Source organism: Doryrhamphus excisus, linkage group LG13 (assembly GCF_037039965.1).
Source record: "Doryrhamphus excisus strain RoL-2023G ecotype Guam linkage group LG13, RoL_Dexc_Guam_v1.1, whole genome shotgun sequence".
Classification (NCBI taxonomy): Eukaryota; Metazoa; Chordata; class Actinopteri; order Syngnathiformes; family Syngnathidae; genus Doryrhamphus; species Doryrhamphus excisus.
The window spans coordinates 1,375,207-1,395,424 of NC_136369.1; the positions used below are offsets into that span (position 1 = coordinate 1,375,207).

General features: G+C 43.8%; 1 protein-coding gene across 3 annotated transcripts in view; it reads left to right on the forward strand.

Moving 5' to 3' along the window:
* cdh8 (cadherin 8) overlaps positions 1 to 20,218 on the forward strand; it is a 119,343-nt gene that overhangs the window by 38,341 nt on the left and 60,784 nt on the right. For all 3 annotated transcript variants that reach the window (XM_058089681.2, XM_058089680.2, XM_078795791.1), the window contains exon 3: positions 9,480 to 9,774. In XM_058089681.2, coding sequence (XP_057945664.2) covers positions 9,480 to 9,774 — 295 coding nt within the window. The remainder of the gene's footprint in view (positions 1 to 9,479; positions 9,775 to 20,218) is intronic.

A 20,218-nucleotide genomic window follows, 5' to 3' on the forward strand; every position in this document is an offset into this window, starting at 1 on the left:
TCTGAGTGACTTCGGAGTTCATTGGTAGAGTCTTCGATTTACACCGAGACCCAAAGACCACATGTAGATTATATTTAATCTGTGCTTTCCATCTTGTTGGCCTACGTGGATATTTCTGGCTTCCCAGCAGTCTTGACTGCATCATTGTCTTGCCTGTGAAAGCAGAATTAGGCGGTGCTTATGGGGGTCTCTTTGCTGATTGTAATTACTGTACTTCACTTTCAATTATACGTCACCCCCCCCCCTCTCCCGTACATGCTTGGCGGGTCGTGACACCATCTCCTTGCCATTGTCTCCATAATGGAAGTGCGTCCACGGTCCTAATAAGAGCTGCTTCTCTCTTTGGCCTCCGTGAATACCGTGTGATCTCTCCGAACGGCCATATTGATTATTGTTGGAAGCAAATACGTTCACAGACTTCAGCGGCTTTGTGTGAGGGTATAGCTGACGTGTGCAAATTGGCTATCGGGCGAGTAAAAAATAAAGTTAATGACACTGATTCAGGCGGTTGAACCCTTGAGGCACTTCTTCGTTTTGCTTATTTGACTGTTTTGATCTTCTTGTTTTAGGGCTAATTGCGTGAAAGTTGACCAACATTTGTTTATCTTTGGCACCGATTCGGCCCCATTGACTCCTATTATTAAGTCATGATTATTATTATTTTTGCTATCCGATAATCCTCACACATTATAAGGTTTTTCCCATAAATGTTCCAAAACAAAGGGAAACACCATCCTCAGTCAAACATTCAAAGTACTTGGTACCAAGGTGTGGCTAATTTGTTCGAGCTAACCCAATTTATGATCCATGATAACTAGTATCATGGATCATAAATTGATACGATATGAGTTATTCTGTAAATGTAACGTCACAGTGTTTACCACTCACTCACATTCATACCAACGGCCGATCTACAGTCACAAATGAACCTAACAAGCATAGTTTGGGACTCTGTGAGGAAGCCAGAGGTCCCAAAAAGCACACATGAAGAGAACATGCAAACTGCGGACAGAGATGCCCAAACAGAACACAGATCTTCCTGATCTCCTGACCGGGTGGCCAACATGCTAACCACTAGGCCGTGCCCATCCAACCATCCAACCATCCAACTATCCAACCATCCAACCATCCAACTATCCAACCATCCAACCATCCAAGCATTCAACCATCCAACCATCCAACCATCCAACCATCCAACCATCCAACCATCTAACCATTCTACCATTCAACCAACCAACCATCCAACCATTCAACCATCCAACCATCCAACCATCCAACCATCTAACCATTCTACCATTCAACCAACCAACCATCCAACCATTCAACCATCCAACCATCCAACCATCCAACCATCCAACCATCTAACCATTCTACCATTCAACCAACCAACCATCCAACCATTCAACCAACCAACCATCCAACCATTCAACCATCCAACCATCCAACCATCTAACCATTCTACCATTCAACCAACCAACCATCCAACCATCCAACCATCTAACCATTCAACCATGCAACCATCTTCTTGGAGGTCAGGTTGTGGCGGCAGGAGTCCAAAACAGGAATACCAGGCTTCCTTTCCCCGGTTGCTTTGTCCAGCTCCTCCCAACGGATCATGGAGCGTACCCAGATCCAGTGTCCCTGGGGTCTTCCCTGAGGCCACCAACCGATCATATTCCCGAGGGCATCCCAACCAGATGCCGGAGCCACCTCGCCTGGCTCCTCTCAATGCTGAGGAGCACCTCTGTTTCTTCAGTTAGCTCCATGTGGCTAATGCGCGCAAGCTAACCTGATTTACAATATAATATTAATTATGCTGTATATTATATTGTATGCTGGATCAGTCCAATCCAAGCATTCCAGTGACATAGGTGACACCTAGGCTTCGGTAGCGGGGGCTCTAAAGGGCTGAGAGCCCCGCAGATGTTGTTGACACCCCCACCGTATCCCGTGTACTATATTTTGCCTACTACTACTACATGATACCAGCAGGAATAATGTGATTAAAAATGCTACATCGCGTGAGACCGACTGGGATTGGGCCGGGTTTGGGGGGGAGTGGGGGGGCATTCCCAAGAATAGCAAAGTGTATCATATATCATGCATTGCACCATCTGCTGCTGCGCGGATTCAAAATGTTATTGCAATATTTAGAAGGAGAGATCATTCATGTCGCTGTAATTAACAGAGTCCAAATTCAACAAATGGGAGGAAAAGCTGGGATTAATTTCCAGGGATGTTTGAGGAGAACTATTTAGGCTGCGGGGGCCTGGGGGGCCGCAGATGGAGAGGAATGGTGGCTCTAATTTTACCGCTTTTACACCAATGAATCACCCGCCGCTGCTCAACCCTTGGTGCGGTTCTTTTGCGTTTTGGTTCCGTTCTAACGACCGAGCTGCTAACCAGAAGAGGTCGACGTCTGGCCGATGGCATGTGCTACACCCAGGATGTAAACACGGCGCATGGCCACCGGCTTTCCATACGTTTGACATGACAACAAGTGCTGCATACTAAATGCGGAGCATGACATTTACCCTCCGAGTATCCACAGTCTGATCATGTGACCTCCTTTTATGCCCGTCACATGAGAGTGGCGGCACCGAGCTGACATTTAGCGAGACATCACACAGTCGACGCCGCCGTTGAGTGTTAAGCGGCGATTAGGACGCCGTCCTGCCTCGCTTTGACATCTTTTTAATTGGGACAGATGAGCAGGAAAACTGCACAGAGCACACATTTATTTTTTATATATATAATACATCATATCATATATTTATATCCTCTCGGAAGCCAGGAGACGCTTCTGAGGACATTTTAGTTGTCGGCTAGACGTTAGTAAAAGACATTGGCCACATACGCTACGTCCCGGTTTCTCACATTTTTTTGTCTATGGACATTTACATTAGGGGACATATGTCCTTACTCGTATCATCCACCTTGTATGTGGACATGGAGGACATATGATTATTTCTACTGAGGACATTTGTTTGACATTTTGACATTGGACATTTTCAATAGGGTATGTCCTTATTTGGGATCACATTGAGGACATTTTTCCTTGGTGAGGTGTTCAATTGTTAGGACATATTTTACTGAGGACATTTCCTTATGTTTGGACATTTGCTTTAGGGGATATTTTGACCTACGTCCTTGTCAGGACTTTGTGCATAAGGGATTTTCCTTGCAAGGACACTGAGAGACCTCGTGAGGAAATGTCCTTGTGAAAACCAGGTGGCATATACTTGTTTCTTTGTTTGGACATTTGAGGACATTTTCTTGAGGGGACCATCCCTCGTTAGGCCAATTTGTTTTGAGGCCATCTGTATGTAAGATGATGACTTGAGGGGACGTTTTAGTACGGTTGATATTTATTGATATTGTGGACAATGCCTTGTTTGAAAATGTCTTTGTGACGACGTGAGGACATGACCTTGCAGGATTTGTGCCTTTGTAATTTTTTTGGTTTTCTGGTTTCTAAGGTCATTTTTTTGGGGGGGGGTGGAATTTCCAGACCCAGAGAGAAAGCATCGATATGAGACAGTGCGACTTTGCGATGCTAAAACGTTAGCGATTGAAGCATCAGACACACAAGCCCACCCAGACGGGGTTAGGACGTCTTCTGTGGTTGACATCCTGCATGACATATGACAGCGCCTCCGCCCTCCCGTTCCTCCTCTCACGCTAGCTTGTCTCTCCGCTACATACAAGGGAGGAGCACTTGTCCTCGCTAGCGTTGTGGCTGACGTGGAACACAATCATTAGTTGCCAGCGTGAGGAACCCGGGGTATGGGCGTCTGGGGTCTGGGCGCCAGCGTTTTAGTTGTCCTCATTAAGACATGCCGATCGTTCAAGTGATTGCTGCGGAAATTCATGCCCTCCTCCTCATTCTCCTGACAGGATAAGAAGACCTCGATGATACCATGATGATACCATGATACCATGATGATACCATGATGATACCATGATTATGACTTTGTGATACCATGTTGATACCTTGATGATACTTTGATGATACCATGATGATACCATGACAATATCATGACGATACCATTATGTCATCCATGCAGGCCTGTGAGCCTTAATCACATCATGTCTGACATTTTACATAGAGGATCTTTGACCAGCATTGTTTTGTTTTGTTTTTTTTTTGCTCCTGTCATATAAAGGATCTTTGATGGGTGGTGGGTTCTTAGAAACGGCAGAGCACTCCAGTTTTATAGATGATCTATGACTAGCATTTTAGGTGGTCGGTTCTTAAAAACATCAGCATCAAATAAAGGATCTTTGGCTCATGTTGACAAATGTTTTTGCAGTGTGTCCTTCAATACAGCAGACCACTCCTGTCATTTAGAGGATCTTTGACCCATGTTTTTTTTTTTATTGCAGTGGACAAATCTCACATCTCATATTTTAACATTCCTAGCGGTCACGCAAGCGTAAAAGTAAGTTAGCCCCCGCTGTTATTAAGACAAAAATACAGTCTTGAAACAGTCTCAGATTTAAGGATGAATTGGCAAGGTGTAAGTTGTGTCTCACACACAAACACGTATCAATCGAGTGTAAAAAGGGTAAGAAAAAAGAAAAAAGCCCCAAAAATCCATCTGAACTGAGATTTCAGTGGAAACTCTTTGAGTTTTACAGACGAGAGCTGTTTCTTCTTCAGCTTCTTCTTTCAGCATGAAGTCATGAAGCACCCTCGTGTGGATTCAAATGCAGATTGTACGCCGTTTCTACTGCAGCGGTTCAATTTCTTGATGCAGTAAAATGTCCATATGTTGATTTAGCGTCTTTTGGGCGAGTTAAACTAAACACAACAACAGCGTCCACCACTGACAGAGCTGTATGAGTGCCAGAGGCACGACTAAAACAACATGTGTGCTTAGCAGTAGTCAGCCCCCCCATGTGAGGGGACTTCGTAGGCGCCAGCTGTTTGCTTGCCAACGCTAAAAAAAAAAAAAAAAAAAACACTTATAAAGTAAAAAACAAAGACAATGACAGGCTGTCATTAATTTCAGCTCATTTTAGGGCTTTCTCAGCATGCAGCATGTCGCCAGGCGGTTTTTGTTAATGAGCCGCATCGTTCACGTGCAACGTTGGCGCCATCAGAAAAGTGCAAGGTGTGACAATGGGACTCGCTTTGTCGGTGTCTGCAAACATGGCCTGGGAGCAAACGTCACGCATATGTGGCGAGGAGCTGTTGTTGGAGGTCACCCTTTTTATTTTTTAGCGACATGAGCTTTAGCTCGCCGTTCTGCACCCTGGCCACGCTCCCCCGGGGAGGAGCGGCGGGGCGAGTGGGGGGCATGTCCAAACACTGGCAGGAAATGAAATTAAAGCTGCTGAATAGAGATATTTTTGATGCATGCCTCTGAGCGTGTGCTCTTTACACCGTAATGTTGATTTTATAATCCACCTCAGACGGCACAAAACACAGCGCCATCACAACTTTATTTATAAAGCCCTTTGACAACAACCACAGTTCAAAAAATATGTAACATAGGAAAACACAAAAACAAACATTTAGTTAGGAAACAGAAGTAAAAACCCATTAAAATGTTACGTAACTAAATAATATCAGAAACAGAGACTCAAATGATGGACTTAGCCAAGAAGCTGCTGTAGATCTCTGAGATCCTGTAGTTGGCCGCAGGGCACATTTCTCTTTCTCCAGAGATTGTGCTATGTATCCAGAATTTATATATATATATATATATATATACACAGTAGTTGCTGCACCCCTTTGGATAAAGAACATTACGTTTATGTGAGAGTGAAAGTTAAGCTTGTGTGAGAAAGTTAGAACAATGCGGCTATAGTGTGTCTACCTCCTCCAGAGATTGTGCTATGTATCCAGAATTAATATATATATAAATATAGTAGCTGCTGCACCTTTTTAGATAAAGAAAGTTACGTTTATGAAAGAGTGAAAGTTAAGCTTGTGCGAGAGAGTGAGAACAATGCAGATATAGCGTGTCTACCTCCTCCAGAGGTTGTGCTATGTATCCAGAATTAATATATATATAGTAGCTGCTGCGCCCCTTTAGATAAAGAAAGTTACGTTTATGAAAGAGTGAAAGTTAAGCTTGTGCGAGAGAGTGAGAACAATGCAGATATAGCGTGTCTACCTCCTCCAGAGATTGTGCTATGTATCCAGAATTAATATATATATAGTAGCTGCTGCGCCCCTTTAGATAAAGAAAGTTACGTTTATGAAAGAGTGAAAGTTAAGCTTGTGCGAGAGAGTGAGAACAATGCAGATATAGCGTGTCTACCTCCTCCAGAGATTGTGCTATGTATCCAGAATTAATATATATATAGTAGCTGCTGCGCCCCTTTAGATAAAGAAAGTTACGTTTATGAAAGAGTGAAAGTTAAGCTTGTGTGAGATAGTGAGAACAATGCGGCTATGGTGTGTCCACCTCAGGCAGAGATGGTGCTATGCATCCAGAAAGAAAGTATGTATAGCAGTTGCTGCGCCCCTTCTAGAAAGTGAAAGTTAAGTGTATGTGAGGGGAAAGTTAAGCTTGTGTGAGAGTGAGAACAATGCATCTTTTGCGTGTCTGCCTCCTCCAGAGATTGTGCTATGTATCCAGAATCAAACTATATGTATATACACAGCAGTGGTTGCGTCCCTTTAGAGAATGAAAGTGAAAGTTTGGTAAACATTAAAAGAGTTTTTTAATCTTAGTCTTTAGGGTTGTTTTTTTGGGGTTGGGGGCGAATGCACATTCCACCCCAGATCCTTCCTGGTTCTAACCTCCCCAGATCCTTCCTTGTGCTAAGCGCTGGTCCCCCGTGTGGCTTTAAAGGCAGGCCGAGCATACGATTGAATATTGCCGCATGTGAAACTGTTCTCTGTGGCGTCTCTCTCGTCTTTGAACGCCAGCCACCTTTTTGGCATCAAGAGGATTAAGAGAGAGGAGAGTCGCAGTCAAACTTCCCTACATCCCATTTTCCATCCTTCCCTTCTCATTTACCTTTTCTTAAGCCGGCAAGCGTTCTTCTTCCCGCCCGTTCATCCATCCAAAGCAGCGTCAGTCTCATTAGTTCTACTCAGCTCTGGCTCGCGTGATCCGGACTGGAGCGCTCGGCCCGGTAATGCGGCTTTAGCGCACCGATGAGGGTATAATTAGGACAGAATAATGAGGAGCAGGCAGCGTGGTGCGCTCACATTTGGGCCCGGTTATTTGTCAGCGGGAGTCATTGTGTGCCGCCTCTTGAATCTTTCATGCATTCGTGCACCGTCCAGGACTTTGAGACTGTGGGGAGCAATAAAGGCCCACAGTGCACGTTTGTATGTTGCTCTTGTGATGTGTAACGAGGGTCCAGTGTTAGTTCCAGTGCTACTTATCGTCCCCGGGGGACCTCATTTAGCAGCCCGGGCTGCCTTGAGACACCTCTTAGTGTCTCTGCTGCACTCGTTGCGCTAAACTTGTGCACTCAAGTTAACTTTGAGATTGTGCTAAGCGGAGAGGCGGACCGGGACTAAAAACCACCCTCGGTTTTTTGCAACGGTTTTTGAATTGTTATCATATCTGTCTTTACTGAACCTAGCTTTTTGTATACATTGAAGACTTTTGTCTTCAACCAACATGTTTCCCTAAACATTCACGGACATTGACTGTGGAGTCTTCAGGGAACCCAAGTTTTTTGTAAACACAAAAAAGAAGATGAAAATGTGTTGTTTTCGTACAGATCGAGGACAATTGTGGGTCTCAACGAAGCAAGCGATTTTAGCCTTAGGTGAAGCTAGCCCAATGTTTTCGTAAAAACTTGTCTTCACTGAACCGAATGTGAAGTATTTTTGTAAAGAACCGAACATCAGTTGATTCCTTGGTATTTTGTAAAAATATCATTGTAAAGTACGTTGTCCAAAAGTCAAACATTTTCAAAGAACTTTATGGAAATATTAAAGGCAATTCTTCAGCGACCTTACCAGTAAAGGCTGCTGCAACTCTTTAGTCTTCCTTCCGGTTGGTGGGACTGCGCTGCTATCGGAGATCAGCCATCACATCGTTTCACAGGTTTAGAAATCGTTGTTTGGCTACAGTGTAGAACTGTACATGGACACAAAGATGGAGGACGAGTCCAGAATGAAAGTACACTGTATGATCTGTACGTTGCAGCACTTTCTAAAAAGTGAAAGTGACGCTTGTGTAGAAGTGAGTTTGAGTTTTGCATTTTTTGTCAAGAACAATAATCTATCAGCAGCTTGAATGAAGACAACGTAGTAAATCCAAAGGTAATTTAGGGTCTTTACTGAACTACACGAGGTTTTTTTGTAAGAATTTCCAACAACTGAGTTTTGGCCAACCCAGCGCCGGCATCTTCCGTCCTGCTGTGATGTGCGGCGCTGTCCCATCTGATGGTAGACCCCAGGACCTTTATCTTTTTTTAAGGACCGTTGTTGTGTCGCTATGATTAGCGCCTCTGTGCTGGCTTTCAGTCCAGCCTGTGGTACGCTTTCCCAATGTCTGCCACGTCTTCCATGTGTCAGTGGTGCATGCCATGCAGGGGCTTGTCTTCACGACAGCCTCGTCCTTATCAGTACTTCTATGACTTGAGTAATCCTTGGGAGCCTTTTTCTTGGTGTTCTCTTGGAGACCTGTGGTTTCCTTCTGGATAGCGCCTGTGACGCTCACCAGTCATCAGTCCGCATGCTTTTCGTCGAGTGCTGGACCAAAGGTGGAACCCTCCATGCATTGCAGGGACCCTTTTCTGTCTTGATAGCGGTGGTTTGGATCTCTCGCTGTGGTCTGATTGCTGCTAGGGCAGAGGTGTTAATGGCCTAGATCTGACTCTTGCTACAGCTGGATCTGCTGGATTAATTATTATTTTTTTAATGATACCATCTGGCCCTCACGGTGTTTGCCGAGGAAAATTCTGGCCCTTGGACAAATGTAATTGAGGATTCTTATTATTTGCAAAATATACCCAATCTTCTTCCACTTATCCTAAGCAGAGAAGACAAGACTTCCCTCTCGTCTGCTGCCTTTTCCAGCTCCTCTTGGGGCATCCTGAAGCGTTCCCAGAACATTTGGGAAGCATCATGGCCTGGACGTGCCCTGAACACCTCCCCAGGGAGGCCCGGGGAGCGTCCTGCCAATCGTCCATGTTTTCAAACATTGAACGTGTTCTGTCAAAGAAAACTAGATTTGGGTTGTATGTGAGAATCTCGGTCAGTGACGTGTCGGTGAAATGCCTTGCCCAAGGAATACCGATAAAAGCAATGAACACATTTTTGTAATTCGAAATGAAACCAACCTTTTCAAAAACATGAAAGACAGTTTTCAGTGTATGCTGGTACATCAGAGACGCGGGCCGGGTCAGACATTTTGTCAACTCCCCGGAGATGCCAGCGTCCCACTGGGAAAACTCCCGGCGCTTCCGATGTCTCCTCCGACCCGAGCCGAGCACATCAACCCGCCTTTATTTCAAGTTTCCACTTCACGCCTCCTAACATTTTCTCTCCCTTCCAGCTGCACACGGACTTGGACGTAGGCGGCAAGAGCATCAAGTACGTGCTGGCTGGCGAGGGGGCGGGCACCATCTTCGCCATCAATGAGCTAACGGGCGACATCCACGCCATGAAGAGGCTGGACCGCGAGGAGAAGGCCGAGTACACGCTCACGGCGCAGGTCATTAACGCCGACACCGACGAGCCGCTGGAGCCGCCGTCCGAGTTCATCATCAAAGTCCAGGACATCAACGACAATCCGCCGCAGTTCATCGAAGGCCCTTACCGAGCGTCTGTGGCCGAGATGTCGGCAGTCGGTGAGTCACAAACGCACCGCTGCGGATGACCCCCATCAAAATAATGAATAGAAAAGCACCGGGGCACGAGTGCCGTTATTTGGACGCCAGAACTGGAGCGGGTGATTATTAAATGAAGACAAACCAATCAAATGAAAAGAACATTTCCACCAAAACAACATGGAGGGCTTGAGTTCATATGCGTGAACTAATGGATACCAAGAGATGCTTTAACAGGCTTTTTAATTTGAGTGAAATCAATTCATTGCAACCACTGATCTTTTTAAGACGCATGAATTCACTCAGGATTGGTTATGAAAGCTAATAATCATAAGATAGTCGTTAAAAAAGACTTTATGAGCTCACAAAAACGATACACATCAAATGTTAGCTAATGTTGAAGGGCCTTAAGAAGCAACATTTATATTTATATTTTATACTTGATATTAAAAACAGCACTTTGGCAGCAAATGAAGCAAAACGAGAGTTGAAAGGTCAAATGTGACCAATTATGATTGCATTGTCATGTACTCAGTCATGTGATGCGCTGCTGCCGACCCCGCTAATTAGATATTTTAAAAGGATTTATAAGGATGAGGCGAGAGAAGGATTTGTTTAACGGAATACTATGATTGGCCCGCTTCCGCAGAGGAGGCGGGGCTAAGTTTTGTGTACAAAACTGTAAGATGGGAAGTAATGATCAAGGCCGATATTATTATTATTATTATCCATCCATCCATTTTCCTCCGCTTATCCGGGTCCGGGTAATTATTATTATTATTATGAGAGTTATTAGTTGTAGTAGTTATTTCTTTTTTTATTTTCAATGTTAGGAATGGAATATTTTCCACTGTTACGGCAATGTGCTTATCTTTCACATAGAGAAAAACATATTCAGAGATGCGCACATAGCCGCCCAGTTTCTAGATAGCCGGAGGAGCGACTAGCTGTCCAAACTGAGACTGACTGGAGCCGGTTCCAACTAAAATCCCAAACAACTAAAAAAGGGAAGTTCACACCTCTCGGGCTAAACCGTGGCTCGCTTTCCTTTTTCTCTGCGCTCATGTATACATGCGAACGTAGCCTAGAATATGTCGGTATGAAGAGCTGAAGAGTGCACGGCACACTTGTGTCACTTGTGCTCACAGCGCCGACTGACGCTAACGGCCACAAGCTAACATCCTTCAGGCCCACGCGGTCCTCATCTCTCTCAATGCTAATGTATTCATGCATTCATCTCCTCATTCCCAGTCATGCATTGAAAGTGAGGGCGCAGTGGCATGATCACACAATTCTAATGCATGCATGAGGCTGGCGAAGGCCCAGGCCGCCAGTGTGTCACGCTGCCTCTGCACAGACCCCCAAGCGGCGGGAGATCTCCTTCAGAAGGAGATCACAGCGTCGTTATGCAGCTTTGACACTGGGCCGAGTCGAGCGGGGACGCTGTCGCTGCCGAGCGTCCCCGCTCCTCCTTGAGCCGCCTCGCGCTGTTTGACAAGTTTCAGAATTCCGAGGAGGAAAAGTGCAATGATTGATGGGATTTTTCTTGCAGGAAACACATCATTCACCTATAAGTCGGTACTGATGTATAAACGTATAAAACGTACATGCACATGTATGACGTAATTATGTGATGTGTATGTCGGCGTCTTCTCCGAAAGCCAGGCTAATCCATTATCAGTCAATAAATATGCGTATTGAAGCTAATTGTATGTATTGTTTGTGTAAAATGAGGTAAAATCCAAACATAAGACACATTGAAAGACGCTGCCATGATTTGTCGTATTTCGCAGTACTCACTAGATCAGTCAGCTTTGCGGTGACGACTGCCAAGAGTCAAAATGCGTCGATACAAACTGATTGCGGTTGCCAGCCCTTTCCGTACCGTACTCGCAAATCGGAAGCTCAGCGCCAAGCTCGCTCGCAGCTCTGGCGGGCGGCGGCGACAGGCAGACGAGGGGGAACAAAACACAAAGCAAAAAGTATCTGTGTAAACACAAAATATCGGTGAACTGTTCCTTGATCCCCTGCATGCGCGTCGCTCTCCCAGGGTTTTTTTGTCGGTGGCGTGCAGGGAGCGACAGCACGGCGGAGTTCGTGAGCGGAGTCGTACTTGACAGACGTCGGTGACTCGCCGTTGGGAGTAATGCATAAGAAATGGAAATCGGCATCTCTTTGTTGACTGTTGTTCCCTTTTGTCGCTGCTGATTAATTAAACATTGAGGAAGGCTCAGTTGTTTGCTTGAAAGGTTTTTTCTTTTTTTTTCCGTCTCTCTCTCAGCCGCTAGTTTGCCTCAGCTAAGCTTTAATGGCGGGGGAATGAAGCGTTCAGAAACAATAACGCATCGCTCTGGCCTCATATACGTCTTTCCTCTCCGTTTGATGTCAGGTGCACTGAAATGCGACGCTAGGCTAGAAAGAACAGAGCCAGGCTAAGCACCAGCAAAACAACATAAAAGCAACATAAAAGTAACTGAAGGACAGATAGATATACACTCGATACAGCACGATACAGTAAATATAAGGCCTGACTCAAAGGCAGAAAACGTTTTTTTTCCGTGAGAAAAAAAACTAAATGAGGATGCAAGAGCGCATGAGTGTAGCTTGCAGAAGGTTACGCATTGTAGGGAAAATTTAACGCATGTGCACACACAAATCAATGGCTTTTTTTTTTTTTTGCTTATCAGAATCAGAATCTTTATTGTAATTTTTCATATAATAGAATGAAATCCCAGCAGCTCCATTTTCAGTGCAAGACAGTATAAAACGGAAAAAATAAAAGAAAAAATAGAAAAATAGAAAAGAAATTAGAAATTAGAATAAATAGAAGAATTAGAAGACTAAATAATAATAAGGGTCTTCATTGTAGAGGACAGTTGGTTGCCTTGGTTACATGGCATGTTGTGATGCAGTTGTTTGAGCTGTCACAAAAGCAAACAAATAAAAATAAATTAAATAAAATAAAATAAATAATAATAAAAATAAAAAAAATAAAAAAACAAATAAAAATAAAAAATAAGTCAAATTTATGCGTGAAATGTATCAGTATCAGAACTGATATTTCCCCAAAACTCTACTATGTTGCACAACATAAAATCCAACATAGTAACTGAACATAACTGTAACTGAAGTAACTGAAGGACAGAGCGATATCACTCAGCACGATACAGTAAGTATAAGGCCTGACTAAAAGGGAGAAAATGGTTTTTTTCGTGAGAAAAAAACTGAAATGAGGACGCAAGAGCGCATGGAGGAGTGTAGCTTGCAGAAGGTTACGCATCGAAGGGATATTTTAACGCACATGCACACAAATGCACGTTTTTAAATCAATGGCTTTTTGTTTTGCTTATGTTGTTTGCTTAGTTGTTTGAACTGCCACAAATGCAAACAAATAAAAATAAAAAATAAGTCAAAGTTATTCTTGAAATGTATCAGTTGTTGTCGCTTCTCTAGTCGGGAACGGATATTTGCCCAAAACTCAAACATGGCTTTCTTTCTGATGAAAGTCTGAATTTCTTTTGGTATGTCCCGTGTTAAGTAGCCTTAGAACCTAAGGTTCTGTGTGCTTAAGGGATCAGTCAAAACGATCCAAAGTAAGGGTTGTGTTTTGAAGAACGACTGGGAGTGAATGCGTCAATCATTGGAAACCTTCCACTCTGCGGTCTAGCCGCGGACGCCGTGGGGTTGACCCACCAACAGCCTGTCGGACCGGTCATTTGCATTTCTCCACCAGCGTGCACAACACTGGAGGCAAGGTGGGCGAAGGCTTTGGCCCAAGGACACCGGATGAAGACCGGATGGAGAAAGGCAGCCAGAACCTGGCTAATAAAGTCCACGTGAAGGCGGGCGGCCAAGAAAGTGTCTGCTGATGAAGTGGAGCGCATCACTGCAGTGTCTTGATGGCGAGCTGCGTTAGAATGTAATTATGTGGCGGCGCTAACGAGAGGCTGCTTCTTCCTCCGCTGCAGACAAAGCCGAGCGAGAGCGCCGACGCGATCCCGCCCCGCGTGACGCCATCTGTGTCCAACAATCAGACATCTAATCTGGACCGTAAAAGCCTCCCCACGACGCCCTCGCCTTTAGCCGCGGCTGTCGGTTCCACTCCAGACCTCATCAACACGTCGGCTGCCTCGCCACGATCAAGCGTATCCGCTCGCTATCAGCCGGAGCGCCGTCAAACGGCGAGGATGCTTTTATCTGTCAAGGACTGCAGCCAGATAGACAAACCCCACCCCTGCGCCGCCACCCTCGTCGAATGTCCCCACCCCCCGCAGGAAGAGCTCCCCGGTGCCGGATGAGATATGTGACACAGGCCGGCGAGGTCGCCATGTTTCCTGTACGGCGAGGAGCACAGGGGTTAATGGGAAATGAAGGAGAAAGACCTTTTGTTCTTCCTTTTAAAAGTGGGCTCGTCTTATCCAGCGCGGATAAGACGTGCCCACTTTTCCCTGACTTTCATTTTCTCTGCCGGGAACACGGGCGGTGGCCATTTTAATTGCGCGGCGGCTCATTAAAGGAAGCGCCACGTAACAATAGGCTGGAGTGGAGGTCAAAGGTCACATCTGCAGGAGGAGCGACTTGATGGAGGAAACTGCCGGGTTGTGTTTTTTTTTTCGTTAATGAATAGCGATCACGCTTTGTGTCGAGCGTCTTTTAAAATGTGCTTTAATGAGAGATTCGGCTTATCGTCCAAATTGTACAAAGTACTGTTGGTAAAGGACGTTTTGGAAGAGACACGCACACGGCACTCCAAATAAAATGGGAATATTCTGGATATGCTATAGATCGTATGGCGGACATGTCTTTGAAGTTCATTTTCTGATATTTCTATAACATTTCCTGGTACATAATAAAGTATAATTTTCCTACTCAATGACACAGTTCGGTGCATTTTTTTTTATTAAATCCAATCCCGTAACCCTCTATGTTGTTTGACCCATGACTTGACCCAATTAGCATGCCAGTGTTAGATATTATTATTCATCTTTTAGGTCCAGTCTAATAGATTATTGTATTTTCATCTAATAGGAATACTTTCACGTAGCCCAATTAGCGTTGCTTAGCATCCATCATCTACCGCTTATCCAAGTACGGGAAGCCCAGACTTCCCTCTTTTTGGTCACATTGTAACGGACAAATGAAGAATCTGTATCACTGCAGCTAAGTTAGCATTTAGCGGTTAGCGGTTAGCATGCGCATCGCCCACAATGGAGAGTATCTAGTTCCTGATTCTAAAATGTAGCGGTCTGGTTCGTCAAGGTGCGGCTCAGGTCGGGAGATCCTATTCCGGATAGCTATGGAACTAGTGTGACACCATAGACTCTAAAAACAATTCCTATCTTTGTTGTAAGATTAATTAATATTGTTTTTCACGTTTCATATGATTCTGCAAGAAATGACAGTTCTGTCAGCCAATCTGTTTCTGTGAACCATACCTTAGAAGGTCTCACCTTACAGTAAAAGGTGTTCTAAGTAAACGCCATTCACTTTTTCTATTGAATTTTTTCTTCGTTTGAGCAATATGCATAATTAGCATAAGCAAAATTAAAAGGTTGTTTTATTTAATGGAAGTTAATTACTCTCCAAATCCATTTCTTAGACATTATTTATTGTGTAACACCTCTGCAAATCTCTTGTCATACGTGGCTTTAATTAAAAAAAATGGACTCCTATTTGCCCGAGCTGACTGGCAATTATAATTCTAATGCTAATGAATTTAGCATGGCTTGATCCGGCACAGATCTGCCGGATGATCCCATCCTGTTTTCCTTTTCGCTTTTAAGGCTGACACGTTTCCTCCGAATGCGCCGCAGCCATATGCCGGGGTGGCTGGGCGCCGGCGTCCCCCCGCCGTTAACAGGAGGGTGTTGATGGCGTTGAAAAGTCAGCTGCCTGTTGGAGCTTTAATTAAAAGGTTGAGGGTCCCGCCCCTCCGCGCGGTAAAAATGGCACCTTGTCCTGAAAGGTTGGGGAACGATCCATAACGGAGAGGCGGCCCTCAGCTGGGTCGTTATCACGGCTACCGAGCCCCGAGTCGGTCAGTTGATTCGTCAGCTGTTGGTTGGTCAGTCGTTTAGCTAGTTGGTTACTTTGAGTCAGTCGTCTGCTGGTTTGGTACTGAATGGTCGGTTTGTCAGTCGGGTGGTAGCTTTAAACAAATTCAGTCAGTTAAGTAGTTCATCAGTCAGTCAGTCAGTCAGTCAGTCAGCGACGTAGCTTTTCAGAAGGTTGTGAGTGAGTCAGTTAGTTCGGCAGTTACAGTAGTTGGTTGGTCGGTCGGTTCGGTGGGCAGTTAGTCCATCGGTGGTTCAGTCGACTTGTTAGTCAGTCAGTTTGGTCGTTTTTTTAAAATGGTCAGTTTGTCAGCCAGATAGTCCATTACATCGTCACTCAGTCAGTTAGTTGAGTTAGTTGGGTCAGTAATTCAGTCAGCCTGTGACGTAGTTTTGTTTAGTTGTGAGTCACTCCACTGATTTATCAGATAGTCGGCTGGTCCGTCAGCTAGTTCGTTAGCGGCACAGTCAGTAAGCGAGTCGGATCTTTGTCCATCAGTAGTTTAGTCATTGACTAAGTCAGTTTTCTGATTAGATGAATGATGGCTTTGTCAGTCAGTCAGTTAGCTCGTCTGTGAATATCGGTCGGTTATGTTGTTGGTAATTTAGTCACTTATTGTCAACCGATTAGTCAGTTCACGTGAAATTGGTTAGCTGGGTCGGATTTACTATTATTTATTTCCACATGGTCTATCACATTGAATATGAAATCATCCAGACATAACGAATCGACAACAAACAGCAAATCTCAAGAGATAAAAGTTGAGTTCCAAAGTAAAAAAGCACAACAAGGAAGGAGTGGAGTATTTTACACCTCCAGTCACCCTGAGCTTTGTTTACACTCCCACGAGTGAGGTGAAATTTGAAAGGGCCGTCTTTGCGGCGTGCTGGAGAGCACATTCAGCCAATTACGCGGCGGCCCCCAGTGTGACACCGCTAACCTGCTGTGGGATTGACTGCACGCGTGCACGCGACTGCATCCATGCTCCAGTCTCTGTGCGAGGCGTGATGCCACAAGTTGGACTTAAACACACTTTTAGTGGCACATGCCACATGTTGAAAACACGTTTTCAACAGAAAGACTGCAATGTGATCTCTGCTCTCTGGTTTTCATAAGTGGCACATTTCCTACAAAAAATGAAATACTAATTATCAAAAGAATCCAAAAGTCAAAATCCTCAGCATACTCGCTCTCCTTTAACTGTGCTTTATAAATTAAACATAAATAAATAAAATTTGAATAAATTAAAATAAGATAAATAATATATAAACAGTAGTAATAATATAGGTGTACTATGTTATTAATGCAAAGAAGACATTTTCAATAAATACAATTTTTTAATAATTATAATGATAAAACATATAAATAGTAGTAATAATATAGGTGTACCATGTTATTAATGTAAAGAAAAAATAATAATGTTATAAAAATAATATAATATATTGAAACATCTATAGTTATTAATAATATCATATGAAATAATGACAAAATATTCCACAAAGTCGCAGAAATTGCAGCAATACAGCAGAATGGAAGTGATGGCGGGGGTAGTAAACGGGGGCAAAGCCTGAATTTTAAGTGTGGAAGCAGGCCAGTGGGGGTATTCAAATTGCGGCCCTAGGGCCATTTTGAGCCCGCTGCTGTTGTTTTATTATGCCTCCGCTCATGGTAAAAAAAATAGAATCGATGCGTTATGAATGAGATATATGATTAGATGTGATTGTCAGCCCAAGCTAAGGTATGGATGTTTTGTTCAGATAGCTAAGCAAGTTGACCTACATCGAATTGTGACATGTGAAAGTACAAAATGTTTAAATATATCCTTACATTTCCACGTACGCGACACTCAGTGTCAAAAGTTTGGACAACGGCGTTGCAGCGTGAGAATACGGAAGCAGAAACACACATAATGTTTACCCAGCATTAGCCCACATCTTTATCTTGTTTTTACTGCGCCAAAATGAAGTGCACACATCTTTTAGCAGGGAGGGGAGCAAAGTTTGCTTTTCATTTGAAGCAGCGTGTTAGGTTGCCTGCAGGCTGTGCGGCGAGCTGCGCTTGCGATATCGCATGCAGACAATTAATAATGCAGACGTGGAAGGATGAGAGGGAAAGGGGATCCTGCTCAATTCTGTAAAAGCACCTGAAGCGTGACGAGAGGAGAGGTGGGCCGTGAAGAGCCCACATAAACACGCTCGCATCTGCTCTGGACTTGAGGAACATGGCGGCGTGTGTGTGGGCAAAGCATAATTAGACGTGGAAACAAAGTAGTGTTGGTTTGTGGGAATAATGGCTGCTTCGCCTTATAGTGGACGTGCATGTGGGGGGGTGGGGTGGGGGGGTACCTTTTTAATGATACGCACTCCAGCCATTCACTTTCTATGCTGCTTGTCTTGGTAAGCTGGAGCCTATCCCAGCTGACTTCTGGCCAGCGTTCACGCCTTTTATTCAACTTATTTGTTATTAAATCATGTTGCTTTTTGGATTATTAAATTATTAAAGGAATTACCGACCATATTTTCAATTCCTCCCAAAAGTACAATAAATTCAAATAAAATTACGCTCTATTTCATGTTGACATTCCTGAAAACACATTTGAAAAATATAATTGTTTTAATTTTATATTATAATATTACATATGCCATGTTCTTCTCATACAATAATTTAAAAAATATACATAAAACCCACTCTCCATTTTAATAAAAGATAATAAGAATTTAGGCGATAAATGCTTTTCAAATGTAAAATGTGTACCATACTTTAAATACCTGAAAGAAACCTCACTTGGTGTCATCCATGCTTCCATCCATACTTTCTTGATGTAATACAGAGCACATAACTACCGTATTTTCTGGACTATAAGTCGCTCCGGAGTATAAGTCGCACAAGCCCAAAAATGCATAATTAGGTAGAAGAAAACATACATAAGTCGCATTTTCTGCGTGTAATTTATTTTCCAAACTACTTGACCAAAACAGACATTACGTCCTCTTGGAAGGCAAGTTGTACAATAAAACAATAAAAGAATAGAGAACAGGCTGAATAGGTGTAAGATATGCTAACACAATGCTTATTCAGCTACACCAAAAATAAACATGAACATAAACACTTTTTTCAATTAATAAGTCGCTCTGTAGTATAAGTCGCAGGAACAGCCAACCTATGGAAAAAGTGCGACTTATAGTCCAGAAAATACGGTATATATATTTTAAATTTTCCTATGATATTGAAGCTATTTTTGCGTTAGCCTATTTAAAATTCCACGACACAATGTTCATGTTTTGAAGGGGCCCAAAGGTAGTGTCATTTGTTCTCCTCACTCTGATTGGCCAGCCTCCTCTCTCGGCCACACCCACTCTGTGACTTCAGAGAGAGGAATTATTGTAGAGTGCGATACAACTCTTGCATTGGACGATCCAGTGAGCACACAGCCGTGACAACTCAGCTCCTAAAAATCACTTCAGAACCTCTTTGGACCCTTTAAGGTGCTTCCATCATTCAGGACAGGATCATGAATAAAAATGTCATCTTTTCAGCCAGCCAGCCAGGCAGGAAGGCAGGCAGGCAGGCAGGCAGGCAGGCGGGCGGGGTGTTGAATCTTGGAGTGTTTTCATGTGCAGTCTGAGAAAATGACTTTAAAGCTGCTCCACATAAAGTCAACAGCATCGCTTGCCAGCCTAATGAATGTTACATTGTGACGGAGAGCTTCCTCCGAATGTAGCGGCTAAAAAAAGCCACTCAGGCAGCGCTTCACGCGCAGGAACTACAAGAACGCCCCGGAACATGCATGGACAGGATGTTGACCGACATAGTGTGAGCTAGTCTTCCTAGTCAGTCCCCGTCTGACAGCAACATGGACTCGCCTGTCAATCACCAGCACACATGCGGTGTGGATTCCACCACAGGCTAACACTTCCTGACTGACTACGCTGCTTCGCTATCGGAGAAGTAGTCAGTGATCACACAACGGCGTAGCCACACCCCCCGAGGAAGTGAAAGTTACGCTTTTGGCACAGATTTAGGCTATACTGCATATATATTATCCACACTCTATACTGCATACTCACTCATCAGACAGTATGCAAAGTGTTTACACTACAGCGTACTACATGATTACCCACAATGCATTGCGCTCCTACTCGAGCCAAAATCGACAGGCTGAAGCTGATTTCACTTTAGCTCTAAACTCTTTAAATACATCACTTTATTGAGATTTTTCGGAAATCAGGCAAGAAAGTGTCCGTTTGGATCCAGAGTGTGCCATTTATTATTATTATTATTATTATTATCATTATTATTATTATTATTATCATTATTATTATTATTGTTGTTGTTGTTGTTATTATTATTATTGTCCAAATACCAACCGTTTATTATTTGTGTGGACGAATTTGGCAAAATTTAAGCTAGC